Here is a 27,551-nt window from a genome sequence, read left to right on the forward strand (position 1 = left end):
AGTACCAGTAATACTCGAATACTGACGATACTCGTATACTACAACTACTACTCGTACAAGTAAAAACTTGTTTAATTTTGTGTAGTGAGTGGCGTTTTTTTTTTGCTCTTCCGTGCTATTGGACTGTATGTTATACAAAGTACTCGAGAACTTTGTGAATACTTTGGACTCGAGTACTGACTCGATTCTTTTTTATATGAGTACTAAAGTATTCGAATACCAAAAATGGCCGACTCGGCACATCATTATGCGGAATGGGCGTTTGGCGTTTGGTTATAACATTGTTTGTCTACCGATTTAGCGTTAGCGTGAGACGTTAACGCGCAGTCCGTAGCGTGTGCGGAAAACGAAACGGTTGTATTTTTTCTAGGCCCGCTGGACCGGAATAAAATATTAATTTAACGTGGCGTTTTTATTTTAGTTAATTTAATCTATTAATTTAATTGACCATAACCAATGTTACATTATTACAGCAGATTCGTAACAATAATTTTATATTCATTATAATATAAAATAACGCATAATATTACAATAATTCAAAAACAAAAACATTACAATAATTGAAATAATATAAAAAAATGATATAACGCGTAATATTGCCACCCATAGATATATTAACCTACTTGCCGCCACTAGTTCTCAAATTGGTACATGACCAGTGTTACCAGATACACCGTAATTACAGTAGATTTATTGTACTTTATTTTCCTGCACTTACTTTATAATGTATTAAAATTTTACAGTGTATTTGACTAAAAGCACTTTATTTGACTATATAATTCACTGTACTGTTGCTGATTTACTGTAATTTTTACATCAGTGCACAGTAATATTACAAATCTGACCTGGCAATACTGCACATGACAAATCTTGTTAAACTTGTCGGATCTTGTTGATCAACTAATCAACTAAATCAGCAGTTGATTGAGTCTGCATTTTTGCAGGTCATATAATATGTGGAAAAAACTACCTTATTCCACCCCTTATTTTTTATTTTTTACAGAAGATAATGGATATTATATTTATATTACTGACTTTATCAACATCTGGTGGGTCAAATACACAAAAAATGAATTTCTGAGCGTTTTAAAGGTGAGTTTGTCGTTTTCAAATTACTCGCTGATATGTTGTCCTGACCAATACCTAATTGAGCAATATTTATTCGATATACTGTTCACTGTTTTCTTCGTTGTGTCAAATGAATTATAGTTTGGACATTTCTTTAAAACCGTAAATCTGTCTCAGATGCATTTCCTTTGAGAACTATGTTTAATACCTCACATACAGTGTTATATTCAGTTTATAATTCGAGGGAGATTATGGTGGTAGAACCCTTTGTGGTTTGACTCCAGCAGCAACACCGCCACACTTATTCCTGCCCCATAACAGCAGTGTTAAGCGCTGTTGTGTTTCGGTCTGAAGGGTGTTGTAAGGGAGACATATTTTTCCGAGGTGTTCCAGCTTAGTCTTCAGGGGTAGTGGCGCATCTGTGGCTGACCTCAGGTAGGAATACCTAATCCTATCTGGGCTTGATTACAGATATCTATGGGCGGCAGTAGCCACTTACTATCAGCTGGACTGCATGCTCGTCTGCTACTCCTAATTTATAAAAAAAAGGAAAATGTGCTAATACATATTTTTCTCAGGCATGTATAATTTTAAATGCCCTGAACTTGTCATTACATGATGAGATTGTGTCGTAAGATATCAAAATAAATACACAAATACTTGGTCTAAAACCTAGAATTCTACACTACCAGGTTATCAAAAAAAAAAGCTGATAAAAATATTTATTATAAAAATTTTATAAATGTTTTGTTGTATAATATTGTTTGGTATTTATATGTCTAACTAAATAGTGACGTTTTACCTTACAATAAAACGTTTATTAAACATACTTACCTTCTTCCAAACCTAATAAAACATGAGAGTAGCGTACTTGACTTTCCGAACATTTCCTATTCGTGGTCTCTGTCTTACCTATCTATCCGTCCCTTTCTAACGGTCCGGCGACCCTCTCTCACCGTGGCAGAGGTTTGCAGGTAGCTGCAATGCCTCTTGCGATCATTGGCTCGCATGTTTTCACCAGGCAGAGTTGGAGTATTAGGTTTGGAAGAAGGTAAGTATGTTTAATAAACGTTTTATTGTAAGGTAAAACGTCACTATTAAACTAACTTGACCGTTCTTCCAAACCTAATAAAACATGAGAGATTTGTTTGTTTTCGCCTGGTGAGAGAGGACGCCAAGGTGATGTCATAATGAAACTATTTTTAGATTTGAACCAAAAATAATATATTTCTGTAATTAAATTATATTACAACATAAGTATAATTTTTCCAAGAATAAGTAATCACTGTATATTGATTTCAATCATTAGGAGAAAATAAATTTGTAATCAACGTTTCATTACGGTTGTCTGATGAAGGTTCAACTTCCCGTTGATAGAACTTTATGAAAGTATTAGCAGACCTCCAATTTCCCCTAGCCAATATATCATTAAGAGAAAAGTTTTCAAGCCAATTCTTCGACGCCACTGCTGATCTACAACTTCCAGGGCTCGCATCAATTTTGGCCTCTTTTAAATAACGCTTCACCCAGCCTGATATCACCGTATTTGATGCGGGCTTTGCTTGACCTGCAGTTGTCAGAAATAGACATTCACTCATTGCAGATGAAAGTCTTCTATGTTGCGATAGTTGTATCAAGAGACGAATCCAATGAACGGGGTCTAGAGCCTTATTAGTTGTATTTTTTATGAGCTTCCAGTAAGACTGCCGATGGGTGATTGAATCTGTTTTTGACCCAAAGGTTGGTTTCAAGATTATGTATTCTTCAGATATAGTAGCAGTGATAGCCTAGTGGTTAAGAAACGCGGCCTCTCGATCGAGGGGTCCGAGGTTCAAATCCCAGGCACGCACCTCTGATTTTCAAATTTATGTGCGTATTAGAAATTAATTATCACTTGCTTAAACGGTGAAGGAAAACATCGTGAGGAAACCTGCATACCTGAGAGATTTATAAAAATCTTAAAGGTATGTGAAGTCTACCAATACGCACTTGGCCAGCGCGGTGGACTATGGCCTAATCTTTCTCATTCTGAGAGGAGACCCGTGCCCAGCAGTGGGACAGTAATGGGTTGATGATGAGATATAATACAATGTTCGGGGGAAATTTTTAATAAAGTCAAATCATGAATACGTCTTCCCGAGCATAAAAGTAAAATAGATGCGGTGTGACATGATGCTTCATATAAGCTTTTAGTGTCTGGGTTTTTCGTTGCCAAGTAATTCGCGAAGGTATCTATATCCCAAATGGGTGGTTTTAAGAGTTTAGGTTTAGCTAAGCTTATAGCTTTTAATACTTGTTTAACAAGGATGTGGGAGCTTAATTTATACCGGTTGTTTGGGTCACAGAATGTGGAAACCACAGATTTGTGGACTAGTATGGTGTTTAGGGCGAGCTTGTCTTTCTGATGCAGGTCAGCTAAAAATCGAGCCAGGTCAGATCCAGAGGGCTTGCATTTATTAACATTGTTCTGTTGGGTCCAACTAAGCCATCGATTCCATGCAGGGCGATATGTGTTCAAGGTTGATTGCCGCCAACTAGATGTAAGTAATATTCTTTGCTCTTCAGTCCAATTTTTCAGGTGCTCATCCCACCCCCACATCGCCATATTTCGAGGGTCATCTCTTTCACATTTGGAGGAGGAAGACCTGTGGACACGTCTATCAGAACTCGGTCGAGATTCTTCAAGGTGAACAGGGCTCATAGAGCCCGGTGTTTCAGATCGGGCCTCCAGTATACCTTTTCCCAGCGTGGGGCTACTATAAGATAAATTCCTCGAGCGCGATTGAGGTGAGCCAATATTTTGGGCATTAGATAAGGTGGGGGAAATATCCAAGCCAGACTGAAACTCCAATCGATGCTCAGAGCATCGTAGATACTCGCCTTGTTGTCTCGTCTGTCTAGAGTGCCGTACGTATCCACCACATGAGCTTGTTCCGAGGCAAATAGATCTACCACAGGTGTCCCCCATTTTGCAAATACTCTGTGTGTGATCTCCGGTAGGAGGTGCCACTCTGGTGTCATTTTTTGTCGTGACAACCTGTCCGCATGACCATTGTATTGGCCAGGAATGTGGTAAATCGAGACATGAATCTGGAAATCGTCTAAGATCGCAAACGCCTTGCGTGTTAAATCCATTAATGCTTTGGACTTGGTGCCTCCTTCGTTCCGAATATACGAGACCACTGTCATGTTGTCGCTTTGTATGTGAAGTGCTGTGGATTTCAGGAGTTGATAATGATCGCGAAGTACATTGACTATTGCAATCATCTCCTTCAGGTTGGAATGTAAGGACTTTTCTTCCGAGGTCCATTGGCCCGAGAGAGGTTGGTTGTCCAGCATTGCTCCCCAACCTACGTCGCTCGCGTCGGTCACTAGATGATGCACTGGGGCATGTACGTGTATTTTGGACCGGACCTTGTAGTGCTGAAGCCACCAGCGAAGTTCTGTCATCGTTTCTTTCGAAAGGGGTAAATACCTTGAAGACTTTTTCAACGTAAGGTTTAGTTGCTCTTGAAGGTAGCGATAGTGCAGACGCCCTCTGGGGACTACAAAACTGGCGAAGTTCAGAGTTCCAACTACTTTTTGTAATTCGACCAGATTTGCCTTCCTTATGTGTAGGAGTTTTGAGACTTGTTTTTCCAATTTGCATGTTGATCTCTGTGGCAGATATTTTTCGTTTTTCCAGGGGTCCCACATTACGCCTAGGAATTCTACAGACCTTCTCGGGGAGGTTATAGATTTTTCTAAATTTAGTGTCCATCCCAGGTTTGTTAGGGTGTGGATTGTCAAGTTGACATGCTCCTTCAAGTGATGGTAGTTTTGGTGAACCAAGAAGAAGTCGTCTAAGTAAATGAGGACACGAATCCCCTGATTGCGAAGCTGTTCGCCGATCCAGTTCGTCATCGCCGCGAAAGACTTTGGTGCTGTGCTTAGCCCGAAGGGCAGACAAGTCATTTGCATTAATTTTCCTTTGTACAACAACCGAAGGAATCTCCTGTGAGCTGCGGCAACCGGGAGATGAAAGTAGGCCTGGTGAATGTCCAATTTTGCCATCCAGTCGTAAGGTTGTAAGAAGTCGGGGACTCTGTACGTATTTGTTTAACCGCTTTAGGTTGAAAATGGGTCGCGACGTGCCGTCGCTTTTTGGCCTCAAAAATATGGGTGATATGAAGCTCGGAGAGAGGTCCGCAGGTTCGAGTACCCCTTGTCTGAGCATTTTTGTTATGATGATATCCATCTCTGGAGATGATTGTGTTATTCTGCTGCGAGAGTTGGGTATATATAGCGGGGGTTTGGCCTCGAACGGTATATGATACCCTTTTATCATCTTTAAGATGTGCACCGGTGCTCCCAGGCGTTGCCATTGTTTGTAGTGAAACGTGAGCTGACCGGCAACAAATGTGCTTTGATTGTCAAAATTGTGAACGTTGCCGACTTCCCCGATCCCGGTGGGATAAGGAGGAGCGGGACTGTGGTCCTTTTGAGGACTTGTAGTTATGATGGCCTCTAGAGCTCTTTCCGCTATGAAACGAATTTCGTTTGAACGAACCCCTTGAGGCGTTACCTCTATTGCTCTGGGGCCGACTAGTCGCATTGCCGTGTTGATGCAAGGCTGAGGTAGACGGGCTCGGATCGTTCTGCGGTGCAGGGGTTTTGCGATCCTTATAATTAGGCCAGAAAACATTTTTCATTCCACCGAACTTTTCTATCAAAGCGCTGAATTTGTCCACATCAAACAAATTGTTTATAGTTGGGGGTATTTTACGAAAAGCACTTCTATGGTAAATATCCTTCACAGACGCCAGGGTAGCCTCTCGCCTGCGCTGTATAATTTCGGCCCTATGGCCACACACTATTTGAAGGGTATCGTTATACGCCTTAACGTATTCACCGTTGGTGAATATTTCATTTATTTTATCATAAATCGTGTTGTACGATAATGATGCTCCTTGTTCATTCACCCAAGACAAAAACGTCGTGAATTCGGCTTGTAAAGCCTCACGTTGCTTCAGAAGAGCGTAAGTGGTTCCTGCAAATGCTTTCTCTAAGGTAGCGTCAGAACGTGATACGTCGTAACGCCTAATCTCGTCATTAGCTTGTAAAGCAGTAAAGCCGGGCGAGCGGACGTACAGCTTCTGTACATCGGCGTATCTGACATTGTTCCACTCTTCTTGGTTGAACCGTTGTATGTCACTTAGTTGTTGCACATACACCGGGTCTGCGGCTGGTATCGAAGGCTCCTGTGTTTTGGTGCCCAAAGTCCAGGTGAGTTCAACAGGTTTCCCCGTAGGAGAAGGACCCGCCTCATCAATTAAATCGTCGCTACAATTAAGATCAACGTAGTCGCATTGATCATTATAACTACAACATTGTTGTGGGTAGTTATTGGAGTTAGAACTATTAATTTGATTTTTAAGCATATTGATTTCCCTGAATAATTTGTCATATTTACGATCGCGTCGTCGTTTAGCTTTTGACTTACCTCTTGAACTAGATTCCGAACTTGTTGTGTCGGAATCAGAGGTACTAGTTTCCTGTTCCTTCCGTTTTCTAGGAGATTTCTGCGCACCCTGTGCAGTACTTATGCAGTTAGATCCCTCCATAGTTATTCCAAAACTACAAGAAAACTGAAAATAAGCATTTAGAATCGAATGGTAACACCATTTTATTGAAATACACTTTGTTAAAATTGCTATAATAATATTAATTATTGGAGGGTAGATTATAACAACACATTAATAATCCTTTAACTGATATTAATGCAAAGACCACTGTAAAGTATTGTGGTAATAAGGCATACCACAAACTTAGAATTTAAAAAATATTTAAAAAACTCACCACAAGATATATTCCGTAATAATCACTATATTTTAATATTAAGTAACTGAACACTATAATCTCTTATATCTTGGGGCTACGTCCGTTTTAGATCGAAAGTCAAGACGCCAATGATCGCAAGAGGCATTGCAGCTACCTGCAAACCTCTGCCACGGTGAGAGAGGGTCGCCGGACCGTTAGAAAGGGACGGATAGATAGGTAAGACAGAGACCACGAATAGGAAACGTTCGGAAAGTCAAGTACGCTACTCTCATGTTTTATTAGGTTTGGAAGAACGGTCAAGTTAGTTTAATAAAGCTGATTTTTTTATAGAAAAGTAATGATGACTTGGAAATGGAAAATGAAGATGAACTTTTACAAATCGGTCTCAAAATGCTGCGATATCCAGAAGACCTGAAAAAGCTACAGTTAATATTTGAGGACAAAAAATTGGCTGTTTCAATGACATTATCTCATGGATTCCCTATATACTTAGATATACAGCTACTTGAAGGATCAAAAGAAATGGTAAATATGCTTTTCCTGCCTTTAATATAAGATAGACTTCGAACACCATTAAGAATATTTATAAGAACTCTAAGTTTTAAAATTTTTAAAATTTTTCAGAACTAGTAAGACAATATATTAATATATATTTTTATTTCAACTACTGTATATTATCTCTATTAATGATCTGGTAAAGTTAGAAGTGGCGAATTTTCACACTATTTTTGCTCTCCTGTAGAATTGATAAAATGTAGATAAGTTCAATTGAATCTTACACTGCAATATATATGACGTATAGCAAGAAATTAATAATATTTCTAATACACACATAACTTTTCAAAATGTATCACTAAGCTATCACTGATGTGCATTTACCACATAACATTATTGAACAACATACAACATATTGAAGGTGGTAGGACCCTTTGTGGTGGGACTCTGGCGGCACCACAGCCACACCTATTTCTGCTTAATAACAGCAGTTTTAGGCACTGCTGTGTTCCATTTTGAAGGGTGTGGTAAGGGAGACATACTTTTCTGAGGCGTTCCAGCTAAGTCCTCAGGGGTAGCAGCACATCTGTGGCCAACCTCAGGTAGGTATATCTAATCTTATCTGGACTTGATTACAGATGTCCATGGGCAGCAGTAGCCACTTACCATCAGATGGACTGCATGCTCGTCTGTTACTCCTATATTATTAAAAAAAAAAACTTCAATTCATCACTGATGTTTTTGGACATCTGTAACTAACCCCTTATACATCAAGGGTTCTGTCTGAAGTTGATGACAGATGTGTTCATGTGTGATTCATGAGTTTTGTATTAAAATTGATTTACTCCATGGAAATTATGAGATAAATACAGAAAATAAGAATTGCTTTGGGACTGTATTTATACATACTTGTGATTTTTTTATTTCAGTTTTATCAAAAAGTTACTCATGAACTTATAAATACTGTACATGATTTAAGACTCAGTGAGAATGAGTTGCGTTCTTTATTGATCAAGAAAGACAAAGAGATTGAGGAGTATAAGGGTGAAACAGATGCCAGACTTGCAAGTAAGATGTAATTAACACACTTTTTATCTTAGAAGTAGTAAAGGAGTGTTAAAATTAATATCAAAATAATATAAATTTAAATATTTTTATTGTCTATTGGGTATACAGGAAATTACTGTCTGTCTGTGTCTGTGTGTCTGTACATGTTTATTCTGTAGTTTGGAATAAAATATATTTAGCCACTCGTTTTATTAATGAGCACCTTCCCTCCGTCAAATTAGTAGGGGCGCCATCCAATGGAGGCCCACAGTAAAATATCTATAAGTAACCTTAGATCCGTGCCTCACTCTTAGACCCCATGTCACCAAGGTAACCCATACTGCCCGCTCCTACATGAGCCACCACAACCGCATGATTGGTAGACACAGTAAGTTGTCAGACAGAAAAAAGCGAACGCTGTATAAGGTTTGCATACGACCGGTGTTAATTTACGCTTCCCCAGACTTCCTCACGCGAATCCCACCATTCTAGCAGGTCGTCCAAAATATCTGTTGTCGTAGGGCTCTTAATGCCCCATGGTACGAGTGTGTCAGGAACGCCGACCTACACCGTGACCTGGAGCTCGCTCCCATTCAACAAGCCCTTAAGAAATTCTCTGAAGCGTTCTTCACTCGCTCAGAAAACCATCCTCACAACCAACCCTCTTATTAAAGGTGCAGCAGACTACACTGCCCCCATTCCTATTTGCCATAATTGCCGTTGGAGCGTCGGCCAAGAAGAATCTTGACCGACGCTCCAAATAAACTCTCCTCGGGACTGAACAATCTCCTGGCCGCCCACAGGGAAGAGACTGTCTCCGATAATGATCATCGTCCCTATGATGCAAGTCTTGTATCAATGACACCTTCTGTGTCAATAACCCATCGGGCGCTCCCTATGGTGCACCGCTAGCGTTTCTTCTCGCAGTCCGATGTGGGCTTTACGGTCCCCTAGGACTATAGCTTGAAGGAGGTGTTTAGTAGGTAGGCATCCCTTAAGGATGAGTCCTACACTCCCCAGGCATCGTCGTCGCGGCCTGGACGTGCTTAGAGCATTCACCTGCCTCCCTCCGCAAAGGGTCTCTCTCTTGCATATTCGTCTGGGCGCAAAAAAAAAATAATAAAGGAGCATGCAGTCCACTTGATGGTAGTGGCTATTGATGCTCATGGATATCTGTTATTTACCCCAGATAAGATTAGACTCCTACTTGAGGTTTGCCACAAATGCGTCACAAGCCCTGAGGTCTAAGTTAGAACAGAAAAGTATCTGCCTTAGTACTCTTCAAACTGGAATATAAGAGCACTTAACTCTGCTGTTTTTAGGCAAGGTGGGTGTGACAGTGGTGCCATTGAAATCAAACCACAAAGTGTTCTATCAACTCCAACAATGTTTTTTTATGTTTACTTATATGTATTTACTTATGAAATATAATCAAACCAATAAGTACTTTGTAGTGAACTTTTTTAACATAGAACTATGCTTAGTAGGAAGCATGATTTAACTATTATATATTTTTTTCGTAACCTGAGGTAATATGATAATATACATTACGATTTAGTATAAAGACTAATGTATAGTTTCATTTTAAATGAATTTTCAAAACCATTATTATACATCTACATCTAATGAATTGGGCACTAATCTTTTGTATATTTTTTTTCTAAATAAATCTTATCTATCATTTATGTGTTACTTACTGTACAGCCCGGCTCGAAAGCCAGACAAAATTGTAGGTTTGCGGGCAATCCTAACGTGATATGGTGTATGATTGTAAGAGGTATGACCCAGTCGTCGTCCCAACAGATGAGTAGATAAAACCACCAAACTTGCCTTCTAAGTCGATCTGCGGGCTGGAATAGCATCATTGGTGATGCGCACGGCGCTGTCACGGGACTCAAGGAAGCAAGTACAGCCGGATCTTCCGGCTCTTTGCACTTCACAATTCACACGCGGTAGCACGGCTAGTCAATGTGTGATACAGGAGCGAGAGGGCAGATGCAAAACGCCTGTATGTTCTCGCCGAGCGCAAGACGAGGACTGGTTGCAAGAAGCGACATTGACAAGACTAGACAATTCTGAATATATCCATCTACCCACCTAAAGTTGACAAATATATATGTTTAATATTCTCTTACAGTGTATCTAAAAACTGCATTTTTTCATGATGAAGAACATATGAGTAAACATCCAATGTACTCTAACGTTTTTGGGACATTAGCTATACCGGACTGCTTGTTACAACGGACCCTTGATGATACAGAAGACAAAGTTGTTGTGTATGTATTAAACTATTATATTTTTTAATATTTTCTTGAATTAAGAATGTTTTTAAGAATTACATTTCAGTACTGTTATGTAGACACTGGGTTTAAGTAAATCAGTTTCTTTATCTGTTGTAGATGTAGTAGCCAAGCAATTCATGTGATGTTAAGTGGTAAATACATACTATAAACCCAAGTCTTAATAGAATTTCTTGAAGATTTGGAATTCTATTATCTATTACAAATGATTTCCTTCCTATGCTTACATTTTGTATTGTTTTGGCGGGCTATGAGCGGGAACTACCACGGGCTAGATTTTTATAAAAGGGAAAAAATATGGTATTCATCTGGCTACTAATATTTTAGAATAATTTTAGTTTACGGTTCGACTCCGGCAGCACCACCACTACACCTATTTCTGTCTCATAACAGCAGTGCTGTTGTGTTCTGGTTTGAAGGATGTGGTAAGCTAGACATACTTTTCCGAGGCGTTCCAACTTAGCCCTCAGGGGTAGCGGCGCAACTGTGGCCGACCTCAGGTAGGAATGTCTAATCCTATCTGGGGTTGATTACATGCCATGGGCGCCAGTAGCCACTTACCATCAGGTGGACTTCATGCTCGTCGGCTATTCCTATATTATAAAAAAGTGTACTAACAAATATTTATTGTATTTCAGGAAACAAGAAGAAAAACAAACAGTTGACCGTAAGGTTAAGGTTGAAACAGATTCCCAACTTGTTAAAAATGAACCAGAGTCACAAGTACCTGATATTCAACAACAAATTATGATAAAACAAGAAACAGTTAAACGGAAAGTTAAAATTGAACCTTTAAATGTAAGTCCAAAGAAAAGGTTTAGAATGTTTAAAATATGATATTTTACAGTTTGTAGTTGTAAAAAATATTTAAAGTAACCATGTATGTAGATATATTTTAGTTTAGTGTTGTAATTTTATTTATAACGATGTATTTTATTTATTGGCATTCTATCCTTACTCCTTACTAATATTATAAATCCGAATGTAACTCTGTCTGTCTGTCTGTCTGTCTGGTTGTCTCTTCTTCACGCCCAAATCACAGTACCGATTTTAATGAAATTTTGTACAAAGATAGTCTGAGACCCGAGAAAGGACATAGGATATTTTTTATCCCGGAAATGCCACGAGAACTAGGGATGGCGATCTAAGATCGATTAATCGGAAAATTGATCTTTTGGACCCAAAACGTCGATTATTTTAATCGATATTAGTAAGGATTGAATCGTAAACTATACATTTGATCAAGTTATGATCTTTAGCAAAGTTGAAGGTACGAATTTTGAGTTTTATGTATGTTAGTATGTTATATTATCTTCTTCTAAACCCGAGCTGGCCGGATAGAAAGAAGCAATGGTTGATGACCTCGATGACGATAACAGTAATGACTGATAAGAGAGATGTCTAAAAACTATGGCATGGTTATTCAAAATCAATAAAGATAAATTCGTAATCAATAAAGATTAAATGTTTTTGTTACATGATGTTTTTAATGCTTGCTGCTAAATTTATTATTAACGAGGTGGAATTTTGAGACACTATTGCTTTGGCCTTCAAAGTGACAGAACAGCTTCCTCACAACCCCGCTTTCTCATTATTGATTAAATGTTAATTCTGGCTTAAATCAGTATTGTTTTAGTGCAACATGTATGTTTACGCACGCATTATAAAGTCGAAAATAAATTAATTGTGTCTGTCTGTTTACACAGAAGCTTATGATGACGAAGGAACTCAGGCTAAGATAACCAGACATGTCTACTACAAGCTGCTGGTGCTGCAGGCGTTCTCCTGCGCTACAGGCGCTGTAGGGGGCTGCAAGAGGTGTTTGACTGGTGCTGCACGGCTGCTTGTTGTGTGAAGCGTTGGCCAATGAATGCTGCGTGTGCTACTTGACGCTAAGGGCCCTACCGAACACTGCGCGCGCTACCAAGTGGAATTCCTGTGCGTTGCTGGTGCTGCCGGACTATGACAGGTGTTGTGGACGCTAACTGCGTTATGTGTATGGGTGCTTAGGTGATTTTGTGATTCGCGATACACGGTAGACGTGCGCTTGCATTGCAGCAGCTACCTATGGCGTGTGATTCGCGATATACGGTACCCGCGCGCTTGCATTGCGGCAGCTACCTATGGCGTGTGATTCGCGATATACGGTACCCGCGCGCTTGCATTGCGGCAGCTACCTATGGCGTGTGATTCGCGATATACGGTACCCGCGCGCTTGCATTGCGGCAGCTACCTATGGCGTGTGATTCGCGATATACGGTACACGTGCGCTTGGATTGCGGCAGCTACCTATGGCGTGTGATTCGCGATATACGGTACGCGTGCGCTTGGATTTCGGCAGCTACCTATGGCGTGTGATTCGTCATATACGGTACGCGTGCGCTTGGATTGCGGCAGCTACCTATGGCGTGTGATTCGCGATATACGGTACGCGTGCGCTTGGATTGCGGCAGCTACCTTTGGCGTGTGATTCGCGATATACGGTAGACGTGCGCTTGCATTGCGGCAGCTACCTATGGCGTGTGATTCGCGATATACGGTAGACGTGCGCTTGCATTGCGGCAGCTACCTATGGCGCGTGATTCGCGATATACGGTAGACGTGCGCTTGCATTGCGGCAGCTACCTATGGCGCGTGATTCGCGATATACGGTAGACGTGCGCTTGCATTGCGGCAGCTACCTATGGCGCGTGATTCGCGATATACGGTAGACGTGCGCTTGCATTGCGGCAGCTACCTATGGCGTGTGATTCGCGATATACGGTAGACGTGCGCTTGCATTGCGGCAGCTACCTATGGCGCGTGATTCGCGATATACGGTAGACGTGCGCTTGCATTGCGGCAGCTACCTATGGCGTGTGATTCGCGATATACGGTACGCGTGCGCTTGGATTGCGGCAGCTACCTATGGCGTGTGATTCGCGATATACGGTACGCGTGCGCTTGGATTGCGACAGCTACCTTTGGCGTGTGATTCGCGATATACGGTACGCGTGCGCTTGGATTGCGGCGGCTACCTATGGCGTGTGACTTGCAATATAGTACACGTACACTTGCAACCAGCAACCTATGACCTGTTAAATATGTGTGTGTTATATTTCTATTCTATGAGATGTTAATTTTCATGTCTTGGTCATGGTCGTTGGAGTGCACACTTAAGATTGTGACACGGGCTGTTGATGAATATCGAGGGCGCCTTGCCGTCAGGAGAGGCCGTGTTATAAATGGAAAACTATATAGATGTCACTACTGTGTCTAAAATGTTAAGCTGGGCGGATAGAAAGAAGCAATGGTTGATGACCTCGATGACGATAACAGGAATGACAGATAAGAGAGATGTCTAAAAACTATGCCGTGGTTATTCAAAATTGGCTTTTTGTTTATAAAAAAGCGTGTTGGTTATTTCAATTTTGTAATATTACCGCACCATTAACCATTGTTCTGGTTTATGGTCACGTTTCCTCTAATTTATTTCTGATTGTAAATGTTTTTTATTGTACAATAGTAATAAGCTTGCAAAATGTCAAATGTATTGTAATTAGGAATTACATTTTTATTATGTGTATGAAATGAAAACAAATTTCTTTTTTTTTAATTAACTGAAAGATTCAAATAAAAATTCAGTAGAATTCAGATGATGTGTATGATTGCACAAAAGTAAATAATGTTTTTCTTTGTATATTTTATTATTCATAATTATTAATGTCCATATGTATGTATTGAAGCAGCAATGTTTTATATTTTCTATAAATTTTGACTTAAATGCAATAGGAATTATTAAATAAAAAACTTTTTATATGAAATTTTTATTCATACAGAACAAATTTCCAATTGTAATGTTGTTATGTTGCAAGAATGTGATTCATTGGAGGAATATGTTAAATATATTTTCACTAATAAGAATATAGATCTAATTCGCTAACTGCAACATCTAATTCGATTAATTAAATATTATATAAGTATAAATAAGTAACTATACTATTTCCATTTCTTTATTTTCTTGATGACAGTTCTTTGTAGTGTTGTGACCATATAGCAATGATATCGATCGCATATATTTATTATATGTATTTTGAACAAAGACAAATACAACAAAGCTCACGCCGTAAGAAAAATAAGACAATTTACTGACGTTGATACTGCTAAGCTTGTATATTTTCCGTATTTTCATAAAGTTATTTTACAACAGCTTAAACATTTTTAAAGAAGTAGACATTATATACGTGTAATTTATACGTAACATCTTGTAATGAAATATAGGGGTCAGTTATCGTGTTACGTTTATCGTTATAGCTCCTATAGTAATCATCACTACCTGTCCATGAAGTACAGTATTATCTGTGTGACATTTTAACGTAAACAACACAAAGTTACATGGGCATCGTATGGAAATGGAAATATTATAATTATAATGAAAAGTATACCTAGTACTAATTGATACTGGTAGAAATGTTCTTTATTATTTATAATTATTTCTATTATTCTATTCTATGGTAAGGTTACAAAATTTTCAGAATTTTATAAGTATGGTTAAAAGTCAATTAATATGAAAATCACCATATTTCTAAGCATTAGTAGTGTTGTTCTATTATCTCTTTATTTTCTTATGTTACATGGCAGTGTTATATAAAGTAAAGTGTGTATAATATAAATATAATAAAATAAAATATAAATATAATAAAAAGTACAATGAATTTTGGCATATTTGATTGTATGAATATTTGCAACCTTAAACCCCTACCCTTCTTAACCTGAGAGGAGACTATATGCCCTGAAATGTGAAAATAAGTATATATATTAAATTATAAAGGCAATGATGGCTAATAGTACAGCCATACTAATGAAGAAAAACCATTTTATACCTACTTCTAGCTATCATGCAGTAGTAAGACTAACTAATACATATTATATTCTCCAATGTAATCACACTATTGCTTCGAACATATTTAATGTAACAAATGAATGTACTACTTTGAGTAATCTTTATTAAATAATATTTAAATTCGTAAAATGTGCTTTTATTGATTCTAACATTACATTTATTATACTTTAGTGAGCAAATTGCATTGATGCATAGGCTAAATACATGTTACGTAAGCCGACACAGTGAAGCTCATTTTTTTAAGACAAATACATTTTACCCGATAAATAAAGTTTTATAGAAGTTGTACTTATTTGGCGCGTTTGAGAGTAAAATGTACTTTAAAATTACTTTGTAATGTTTAATTACCCCTGCTTGCCGCACTGTCAGTGCAATTAAATGCTCTGTATATTTTATTGAACACGCCAAAGAAGTATAACTTCAAATAGGCGTACATAAGTACAGACACTTTATATTATAAAATATATCAAGTAGGAATTTGGTGTTGTGACCACAATGAAAATGAAAACTGCAACGTCTTAAAGTATGTAAAATTAGTATCAGATCATCACAAATATCTTATTTTAAACGCAACTAACAATTATTGACATTTAGTTCAAAACATATTAAAACTTATATGTATTTAACGCCTTTGAAAATGTTGATAGCAATAGTATCGTACTGCTGTAAATTTAAAACCATAAGTGAAATATAATTTAATTTATACAAGATATTGAAGTTATTGTATAAACATACTAATTACAAAAAGAAAATCCTTTGAAAACATCGTTAGACCTCTTAAACATCGTTATTACTTATTCATATAATCTATTCGGAATTAATCCGTGTGAATTACCACTTACTGTTTGACGAGGTTCATAAATATTGATATTTAATTATATTAGGCGTTGTTTAATAAATTTCAAAAGTGGTTGTTCATTAAATGTTATTTATTGCGTAAGTTGGAATAAATATAACAGTAGATTTATCTTTGAAAATCAGTGAAGGCTTTATCTATGTCATTTCATTGTGGTAATTGCCAGTTAATGCAATGGTGTAATTATTTTTTTCTTTGAAATACATATCATGCATGGGATTGCAGCATGTAGCATTTTATTGGGAGTTACAGATCGGTAACTTTAATATCACATTTTAAATCAAAGTGCCATAATTCAAAATTATGCGAATATCAGATTTTTCGTGGCGTTCATCTTAATCCATGAATACAAATTAAAAACATGTCACTTTATTTTCTAAAGGTGCCATTTTATCAAAATAATATATTTTTAACATTAACATTAAACTAAAAATTCTCATTAGACTTATGTGAAACAAATATATTCTACAAACTAGTATTGTTGTTTTGTTAGAAATAACTTGAATGATAAATATAGGTACGTAATGTACTGGTACCTAATAAAAGAGCTTCGAATAAGGTTTTAAAATATCAATCATCCCCTGTACTAAATATTTAAGTTTGTTACTGAATTTCATATTCATTTGACTTCACAGCGTCGAACAAAGTTATGGCAGTGATCTTAAGGGAGTATAGGGGGTGATGGGTGACCGCGAGTGGCTTAATAGTACACAGGGCATGTTAAGCCGTCGGTCTCAGACTATAGCAATTGGTAATTCTTCTGTAATATACTGTCTGTATAATATTTATGTCAAACGTCAATTAATCCCAGACGGTGAGGTGTGAAGACCAATGAAATGTTTTAATATCAACAATTTCTGCTCTTAATTCCTGTATATTTTTTCTCTTTGGCTATAGGGCTCTGGGTCTACCAATTTATAGCGCCAGAGCCTAATATTGCAACAAATATTATGTCAAGCAAGTCAAGTGAATATCAAATTCTGCATTTTTAACAAAATCGTTTCATCGCGCCACAATTTCATGAGATTCATTCCCCCCGACAGGTAGTGCGAAAGGTAGGACTGCATCTATAACAATACAAGGTAAAACTAAATACCTATTAAATAACGCACTAACAGACTGCAGTGCTGAAGCGGGCTACTCACACACCCACAGGGCCAATCTGGGGATGAACCGTTCTTGCCTCCATAGTTGTGATCAGTGGCAGCCCTAGCAAAAATTTTAAGTGGTGCGACATCTCGTCGTGGCGCTCCCTAAGTCCCGGCAACGTTTTTTTGTAGTTCGCATCCTATAATTACGCCACAGAATATGAATATGTACCTACCTACGTTGCAGCCAAGTAGTTTGCCGTTCAATGAACAGCCTAGCCTCTTTATTAAACAGTGAGGCTCGGGTATTTTCGGCACCCCTCGTATGACGGCACCGGTCGCACCGTCCTAGGGCCTCCCCTGGTTGTAATGTGTGTAGGCAAGCAGAAGCAATTTCCGAAATTGGCCCTTTAGGTTGGCAAGGACGCGAGACCACCCTTGGTCTCTAGATTGCCCCTGCCATAACTTAAACAGACTGTTGCAGTAGGCAAGTGTGTAGAGATACTCTCGATATCGCCTCGACCACCATGCACCCTATATTGCCCGTGCAGGTGTGTGTGTCGCCCGTCTTAGATATTGCGACAGTCGACAGGTGTTACACGCACGCTACTAGACATAGATTTATGCAAAGCGTGCTATACAGTCTCTAAGCCTAGGATTTCGAAGCAAGGGAACACCTAGACTCGCCTAAAGGTGACTCATTTATCGCTTTGTTGTTTAAGAGAAAAAGATATCTTTAATTAGGTATGGTCCGCGCCAATCTGCTAGTCTGCTCTGAAGTTGTTGCGAGCATGTGTAGTCATACAGTTTGATATGGCGACGCGACTTATTTCTATATTCAGAGCGGACTAGCAGTTTCGCGCGAACTATAAGCTATGTAACTGTCACCAATACTTTAATATTAAATGTCATTTCGTTAAAATAGGTATTTGTGGCCAGAATTGCTGGCCTTTGATTGTTTTTTTTTTTACCAAAGACTTTCTTCTAAAATGCTTATGATTCAATGTTAATAAAACATTATAAAATGAACATTATAAAATGTGTATAAGAAAATAACATGAATAATATCGGTAAATTGCAAGAGATTGATAATTGAAAATAAAGTAAATTCTATTTGAATCGGTTGACAATATTAGAACCTAGAACGCAGCCATTGTACTAATGCAAGTTGAATACCTATAACACGAAATGTTTCGTGTAACAACTATCCTAAAGGCCTAATTCTGTCTCTTGAATTTCAAATTATATAAAAACTATTAACTACCTCAATATTTATTTTACCTATTTCGAAGGTTTAGGTACTTTAAAATCTATGTCTCTTCCTTCCTTTAGAGCCCCCCCTAGGCTTCTAGACTTTGATAAATATTGAGCTATGATGTAATAATGTTAGATATAATGTCACCATCAACAACCCATTACTGTCCCACTACTGGGCACGGGTCTCCTCTCATAATGAGAAGGATTAGGCCATAGTCCACCGCGCTGGCCAAGTGCGAATTGGTAGACTTCACATACCTTTGAGATTTTTTTTTATAAACTCTCAGGTATGCAGACTTCCTCACGATGTTTTCCTTCACCGTTTAATTGGTAATTAATTAATAATACGCACATAATTTTGAAAAATCAGAGGTGCCTGCCTGGGATTTGAACCTCGGATCCTCGATCGAAAGAAAGGTCGAGTTTCTTAACCATAAGGCTATCACTGTGCTGCTTGGCGTATCAATGTTATAATGTAGCATATTTTTTTGGGAATCTGAGACTACAATATGTCTATGTGATTCCTTGCTTCGCCAGCCTAGCTGTACTCGAATCTACTCTTAATTAATTATTCTCAAAACCTATTAATCATCTACACCTGAGGTACAGAAATTATAACAATCTTTAGTCTAATCTTGTACAACATTTTTGCGTGCATTTTTAAAACCCAACATTTTCCTAAAATCTTACTTTTGGTCCGAACTTTTCTGTTCAGGTGTAGAATGTTAATCAAAGCATATTTACAACAGACTATTCTTCGTTGATTCTTTACTATCTTCCAAATCTCTACATTTCGATTCTAACTATATTAAACAGATATATAGATATTTCCATTGTTCAAATTATGTGTTACGCTGTTTGTCCACCGCCATCGTCACCGAGCCAATACCGATAAATAATGACGGCGCCGAAGTAGCGTACATACATTTACTATAGCCGCTTGTCCACCGCACGTCCGTCACCCGAGCACCGTCATCCCGGCCGCCGATATTTCGAGTAGATCGGCGTGACCGCTAGATCAGCACCGAGTTATTGTCGGGCCGATGTGCCGGCAATATAAAACACGTTGGAACTTGTCGTCACATGCCGATATCGATCGAACAAAATAAACCGCCGATATCGGTCGCGGTGGACAAACTATCGCCGTCACGACATATTGAAATCTGCCCGAAATAAATCTCGTGCTCGGTATCGGCTCGGTGACGGTGCGGTGGACAAACGACCGTACATGTACCTAATACCAATTTTTCTTCTAACGTTTTATGGATTAGATAACGTTGGTAATAAACTTTAGGGTCGGAAAATAACGTATCTGACGGAAAATGCGTCGAGCGTATAATCGGTCGCGTCTATTCGATTAAATTAGACCTGCCACATTACGCGTGTTGTCTTGCCTGTACACAAACGATGTTGCATTGTCAAAAATTTCAAAATACTCGTGGCGCGTGGCCGACCGACTGATAATGCGTTGACGGAAACGGAACAGACGTCGTATACTCGCCGCACTAACGCATCATCGGTTAGGTGTGAAAGGTTGAATATTTTATTATATAATTGTCTGTTCTGGCGTAACGCGACCGATAATACGTGACGCATTTTCCGTCAGATATGTACCGACCCATAAGCTTGTATAAGGTTATTGATAATTACGTTATTGATAACCAATATCCAATTTATCCCTACCAAGAACATTTGACAACGTGTAAGTAGTACTTATGGTGTAATTATTAGTTCTTTGGTAGGCAAAACATTCGATAGATTGTTTATTAACAACCAGCGTAAGAGACTTAAAATTGACTGACATTTTTGTTTATTTTCATTTTCCTTATAATAATTAGCTCTGTATTCCATTGACTCATTTACCCATTTTCATACAAGAAACGATCAAACTCGAACGGTTCCTTATTACGGCAGTTTTGTCAGTCCTACAGATGGATGATTAAAATAATATTTTTGTAAATGATGAATATTAAATCTATCAAATCTGGGGCATTATTACGTAACAGAGAGAGTTCTAACGTCTTTCCTTTTAGAATAGCCAGACATCTGTCGGCCCTTTTCGAGGTCTTTAGGAGTTCCAATCCAATTACGAATTACGACATTATCGGCATACATTATTACTGCATTATTTTAGAACCGCAAATAAACGATTTCTACACTCATAGCCTCACACTAGGATGCCCTGTGTCGTGGGTACCATGGACAAAGTCTAATACATAAACACCTAAAGCCAGACCAGATATCTAAATTCATGATTCAGATATCTGTCTGTCTGTAAGGTGACCGCTCCGCCACGCGGATCGACAGAAACGGGCTACTTCAAAAATACGTTATTCAAGCAGTTGATGTACATACGAATCTTTCTGTTTAATATTTGGAAGCCCGTCTTGCACTAAACGCGTATCAAAATCACATAAATCAGTGGCGTAACTATTCCGTATGAGACCCGGGGCAAATTCATTGCATGGAGCCATAAAAAAAATTCGTGGCGACCTTATGCACATACCTATAAACTTTTCAAGAGATTAAATTTTTCGGTGATTTAAAGGTACACATTTTTTGGTCAGTATTGAACTTGGCCGGGAGCCCCGTGAGGCCGGGGGCCCCGTCAGACCGGGGGCCCCGTCAGGCCGGGGGCCCCGTCAGGCTGGGAGCCCGTGGCATTTTGCCAGCCCTGCCTATAGTTACGCCACTGCAGCCACCCTGTCTGTTGTAATTTGCTTTGTGTTGCGAATATTACAATGAAGTGGCTAACAACTACACTTTGACACGTCCGTTTCGGATTCAGAGGGCTTGATCACGTTGTCCCTTTCTTTCAGTTCGAATGCGTCGGCCTGGAAATTAAAGAAAACAGTATATAGGCATATTAGGATTTTGATGAGTTAAAAAAACTGTTATAAAATGATGATACTTTATGAAGGCAGAAGATTTCACCGGACTGCAAGAACTACATAAAAATTAGATGTTTTAAAATTAGATTTTTCGAAATATATCCATTTTGAAAATAAATTGATATCTGATATGAAATTTAGATATGAGTACCTTGGTTTCTCTGTATTCTCTAATTTTCCTGGCTAGTGTAAGAAAAGCTTCTTCTATATTTATGTTGCTCTTACAAGAGACTTCGAAAAACGGCATATCAAAATCATCTGCAATCTGAAAAAAATCAGTATGTAAAACATCATTTTTCTTTATTATTTAGTTTAAAGAGGGAAACGAGCTTGTACTCAATCTGATGGTAAGCAGTCACTCCTGAACGGGACAATCTTTAACCAACTCCATATACTTGGAACAAGAATTCAACCTGAAGACGGTTACAGATGCGTTGCCACGCCCGAGGACGGTTAAGGTGGAAGCCTCATTAAGTTAGCTGGCATCAAGAGCCTTCTAGCGAAATGCAAAACTGTTCCCTGAAATTGGTGTGACGGTGGCACCTCCCCGACAGCGGCGGACTAAGGTCATCGGAGGCCCGGGGCGGCAAGTTGAATGGAGGCCCCGAGTATAAAAAGTTCGCCTCGGTGACCTTTTTTTTCGCTGACTGATGCACATTTCATAGATTGTTTGGTTCTGACGACGTTTTTTAAGCAACTTTGTTTGGAGGCCCCCTGGATCGGGGCCCTGGGTGGAACGCCCCTTCCGCCTCCCCCCCTTAAGCGGCTAGAGCTCCCTAATCAAAAGATATTTTCAAATTACACAGTTACATTTATCGAAGTTTACGAAATTTAATTTTTCTTTAGAATTCATATAACGGTAGATACACAAAGATCACGACATCACATCAAATACACGATTTTTCATTCGACGTAGTTAAGTATTCGAGGAATGTTTCTTATGACCAGCCATTACTAACATTGCTGGTACAAGAGGTAATGATGATGTCATGGACCTCCAACAAAAAGACATCTTGACGTTTATTACGTCTTCAACAAGTGTGATGGATGTGTCTTTAGATTCTGTTGTCGTGGATACGTTGATAAAATAAAGGCTTCACAGATCAACTTCTTTTGAAGACGTTGTGTGATTGGAGATGATTTTTAGTTGCATTGAAAGAAAAATTGTGCGACTGAAATATTAACGTACCCTATGTGCGTATGACAGATGATAGATAAAATTCGCTGTTTAACGTAATGTTTTTTTTTTATAGTATAGGAGTAGCAGACGAGCATACAGTCCACCTGATGGTAAGTGGCTACTGTCGCCCATGGACATCTGTAATCAACCCCAGATAGGATTAGATATTCCTACCTGAGGTCGCCCACAGGTGCGCAGCTACCCGTGAGGACTAAGCTGGAACGCCTCGGAAAAGTCTGTCTCCCTTACCACACCCTTCAAACCGGAACACAGCAGCGCCTAACACTGCTGTTATTAGGTGGAAATAGGTGTGGCGGTGGTGCCGCCGGAGTCGAACCACAAAGGGTTCTACCACCTTCAATATGTGTTAAGTATCAACCGATTCGATGTTTTGGTTTTTAATACTTAAAAAATGTGATTATATCATAGAAGGGTAACATTTTAAGAAATTATTACTTTTATTATTCAACAATCCTACTAAAACTATATGTCGACTTTGTATATAAAATATGCTCGATTTAAGGAATTCAGGACTGTTGCTTTGTTAGAGAATCAATGATCGCAGTTATTTTTTTTTATACGATATTATGTAGCAGACGAGCATACAGTCCAGTTGATGGTAGGTTACTGCCGCCCAGGGACATTTGTAATTAACCCCATGTAAGATTAGATTCCTACATGAGGTCGGCCACAGAAATCTTATAGCTAAAGTGGCTAAATCTGTTTTTAAAGCTGTTTCTTAAAGAATTGGCATCAAAAACAAGTCGAGTGCTCTTTGGCTGACTTACCTTTTGTCCTCTCTCCTTTGGAACAGCTCGGTGGTTCTCATGCACGTCGCATTTGTTACCCACAAGCACTTTGATCACGTCGGGGGATGCATACTGAAAAATATTAATAAAATGTTAGGCACCAACTCATTCACGGGGTATGTGGCTCTAGACAAATGGAATTGACTCTATATAATCGAATAGATTATTAGATGTATGGGATTGACTTAAGCTTACGTTGCATAATATTACTATATAGCGTAACGATCTTCAATTTGGTAGGTAAGTGTTAAATTGGTAAAATAGGAACGACGATCAATCTTAAGATAACTTATAAAGAACTTCAGAAAATGTGACATACCTACCTATATAATATAATATGTAGTAGGTTATGTATGTGTTATGTTTATCTCAGTAATATTTTGAGACTAATCTTATATCCAGCAGTGGGACTGAAGTGGATTAATGGGTCTTTTTGTCACTTTTTTTTATAATATAGGAGTAGCAGACGAGCGTGCAGTCCACCTGATGGTAAGTGGCTACTGCCGCCCATGGACATCTGTAATCAACCCCAGATAGGATTAGATATTCCTACCTGAGGTCGGCCACAGATGCGCCGCTACCCTTGAGGACTAGTTGGAACGCCTCGGAAAAGTATATCTCCCTTACCACACCCTTCAAAACGGAACACAGCAGCGCGTAACACTGCTGTTATAAGGCAGAAATAGGTCTGGCGGTGGTGCCGCCGGAGTCGAACCACAAAGGGTTTTACCACCTTCAAATACTATAGGTACTTCTACTAGTTCTAATAGGTACTTGTATAGTACAACTATAGTACTATAGTACAACTATAGTACTATAGGTACTTCCTCAAAAAATAGCCAAAATAATCTCTAGCCCTGCTAACAATCATTGGAAGATATTACAGAATTATTTTGAGTCACTTTGCATAAACGAATTCAGACTTAAATTTTAGTTCCGAAATATCAAAGTGAATGGATAAGCCGAATTTATCACGCTTGATTATCACAATGATAGTATCAACTTCCTGTCTATTGTAGTCCGCAGCGTGTCCTTAATTCTTGAATAAATATCACTTTTTACTCATGCGAAATGAGATTTAGCGTATGTGCTAGGGCTGTCACTCATTTTTGAAAAAAAAAATAGTATTTTTTTAAATCATTACAAAAGTATACCTGGTAGATATTTTAGAAAAATATATCGTATATACTTTTTTTCGTTGATACACTGTAATATACCTACTGTAACTGTAACACTAAGACTACCATTTTCGTGAAGAACATTTTTTCGCCACTATATTCAAAACGTCTGAATGAAACACAACATCTGAATTACCGATGAAAAATTAGTTCCTTTTGCACTATAATATACGAGTACATTCATATTATACGCGTGACAACCTTATCTTAATACTTCCGTCACATGAATTATTAAATGTATTAAACATTTTATATTTAAAAAATTAAAGAATATAAATATATAAATGATTTGCCTTCAAAACACCATATAAGGATTCGCTGAATCCGAGCTATAGGTTGTCACACTCGCAGAAATGTAGGATTTTTTAATGTTGGGGCTGTTTATGCTGGGGAGGGTTATGTTATAACTTATAACATATATATGCACCATCTCTTAAACTCTTATAACTTATAAGAGTTTAAGAGATGCCACTGAAGTGGCCATTTAATTGGTCATGGACTTATTTGTGTTTTCATGCACACGTCTCGAAATCGGTAGGTAAGCGTGGATCAGCTGTGGCTTACGGTAAACCACTTACCACGACTAATAATGCCACAGCTGTGGCGCTGTGTAAAACAGCCTTACTTTACGAAAATTGCGCATGACGACTGCATGCTAATGTATTGTATCACTTTTACCGAAATCCTTATCAGTGCTAAAACAGTAATATATAACCCTGTGAAGGCTTTAGTTAATTTAGGTTTACCAAACATTCTGTTACCTGTTCCAGATGAGGTCATTTGAATTTATAAAACATTTAACTGTACTAAATTAACTGTACTAAATAAAGAAAATAATGTATGTTCACATTATGTCCATTGTTTGGCACAGATTTATCCCGAAATGATGAGAAACTGGAGCAGACCTATTCCAATATAGTTCGAACGTCTTTGTTGGCATTTTATATCCAAAGGGCGTGTTATAATAACTAATAATATTCCTGTTTGCATTCTTCATTAACAGTCGCAGTCTTCATTAACAGGTATTGTTTTTCGTGGATTAGGGCACTAAAGAATGAAATCCAGAAAAAAACACAGCAGATGGATGTCCACGCATAGCAGACTCTCTCAACATTGTGAAGACTGTAAATTTCTTTGCTATGTATATTAGATAAAAATAAAAGCAGATGGATGACATTATTATGTGCTCTCTTAAGCACAGAAAAGCTTTAATGGTTATTACACTTACCTTTACCTAAAATTTTGGAGAAGACTATGGAATGGAACTATAATCTCACCTCTTGAATATTCCGGAGCCAATACGATAAATGGTTGAAGGATTCCAGGTTAGTGATGTCATACATGAGGATGATGCCCATAGCTCCTCGGTAGTACGCCGTGGTCAGCGTTCGGAATCTCTCCTGACCCGCTGTGTCCCATATTTGCAATTTGATTGGCACCCCATCCAGGTTAATGATCTTCTGTTTGAAGTCTATGCCTGGAATTTTAAAGTAATTTTTGTATATTTCAATGTTTTCATGTCTATAAAGAAACTAAATTTATGTCTGGTATTCAAAGACGTTGAACTCGTATATGAATAATTGCAGAATATTTAAAATTAGCATTGATTTTATATCATGTTTCACTATTTCAACATTTTAAATAAAATATGTTAACAAAAGAATCATTTCGAGACAAAGAAAGAGGATTTATAAACACCTAGGTTACTTTTACTTCGACAACATCTCGTATTGTTGCAAAGATAATACATATGCAACGGTGGCAAATACTCCGATAAAAATCGACGTTGTTAAACTAAAAAGGTTTTTAATCCTTTTCTTGACAATTTAAGGTAATATGAAGGTAAAATGGTAAAAGAATAAAGAAAAAAGAAAAAACAAGCATTACAAGCAATACATTATCTATCGTTAAAATTAATCTTTAACTGTAAATTTTAACACAGTAAAAAAAAATTCAGATTGAAAATTTAGAATATTGTGATGAAATAGATATGATGAGTAAAAACAATATTGCTATATTTTGTGCTGTTAAAATATAAGACATCTCTGTTAAAATATTAAGCCGAGAAAATGAAGAGGAATTAAAAGTTCTGTTACATTTAGACAACACTAAGGCAATAAGTCAAGAAAAAGACAGATATATTTTTGCTGGATAATACTGTTCATTATACATTTACACATTTTTCTTATTACTGTTTAAATAGATAATTGAATCAATATGCACTTACGTTAGACAATGCATGCAATAAAAATACACACAACATATTATATGCACTAATTTATTGCACTAAGTAAGTACCGTTTGCAACCGCAAAATAAACTACAATCCAACTATTTACGAAGAGAACAAATCTAAAACAGAAATCACCTGACTGACAAAGGATCGTAAAGCCAAAGTAAATATTTCACTCACCTATTGTGGATATGTAAATATCGTAATATCGCTCGTCGCAGTACCTGTGCACTATACAAGTTTTCCCTACATTAGAATCGCCTAAAACTAGCAATTTATACGTAGCGGAAAAGTCTAAAGCCATATTTTTTGTTTACTTTGTTGTCGGAACGCGGGTGGGTGCTCAAAACATCGGTGGAACTGTCAAAGTAAGAAAAATCAATGAGAGCAACGGCGCATGTGCGGGTTTACCCTTCTCGCAACAAGTAACTATAATAAGATAACGTCC

The 27,551-nt window shown here is 38.1% G+C and overlaps 3 protein-coding genes across 4 annotated transcripts; 1 reads left to right on the forward strand and 2 right to left on the reverse strand.

Annotated features, from left to right (window-relative positions):
* The first annotated feature begins 868 nt into the window (after positions 1-868).
* Positions 869-21,737, forward strand: LOC140749981 (uncharacterized). Of its 2 annotated transcripts, none has more exons than XM_073083253.1 (6): positions 869-1,092; positions 7,219-7,413; positions 8,313-8,451; positions 10,568-10,706; positions 11,369-11,528; positions 21,633-21,737. In XM_073083253.1, the coding sequence occupies exons 1-6, from the start codon at positions 955-957 to the stop codon at positions 21,672-21,674; spliced, it is 813 nt and encodes a 270-aa protein (XP_072939354.1). In that variant the 5' UTR covers positions 869-954; the 3' UTR covers positions 21,675-21,737. The 2 variants fall into 2 exon arrangements, with proteins under 2 accessions (XP_072939354.1, XP_072939356.1); XM_073083255.1 differs by lacking the exon at positions 21,633-21,737 and adding an exon at positions 12,437-15,741.
* LOC140749980 (uncharacterized) lies at positions 5,188-7,204 on the reverse strand. Its single transcript, XM_073083252.1, has 2 exons — positions 6,907-7,204; positions 5,188-6,695 (listed from the first exon to the last, which is right to left on the reverse strand). The coding sequence occupies exon 2, from the start codon at positions 6,669-6,671 to the stop codon at positions 5,481-5,483; it is 1,191 nt and encodes a 396-aa protein (XP_072939353.1). The 5' UTR covers positions 6,672-6,695; positions 6,907-7,204; the 3' UTR covers positions 5,188-5,480.
* RabX4 (RAS oncogene family member RabX4) lies at positions 21,378-27,551 on the reverse strand. The gene is made up of 5 exons (XM_073083256.1): positions 27,284-27,551; positions 26,149-26,348; positions 23,673-23,765; positions 21,856-21,969; positions 21,378-21,647 (listed from the first exon to the last, which is right to left on the reverse strand). Exons 1-5 carry the CDS (start codon positions 27,405-27,407, stop codon positions 21,564-21,566), a joined length of 615 nt encoding a protein of 204 aa, XP_072939357.1. The 5' UTR covers positions 27,408-27,551; the 3' UTR covers positions 21,378-21,563.

Source organism: Epargyreus clarus, unplaced genomic scaffold, assembly GCF_041222505.1.
Source record: "Epargyreus clarus isolate Ecla_fem2 unplaced genomic scaffold, WU_Ecla_fem_2.2 ptg000019l, whole genome shotgun sequence".
NCBI lineage: Eukaryota > Metazoa > Arthropoda > Insecta > Lepidoptera > Hesperiidae > Epargyreus > Epargyreus clarus.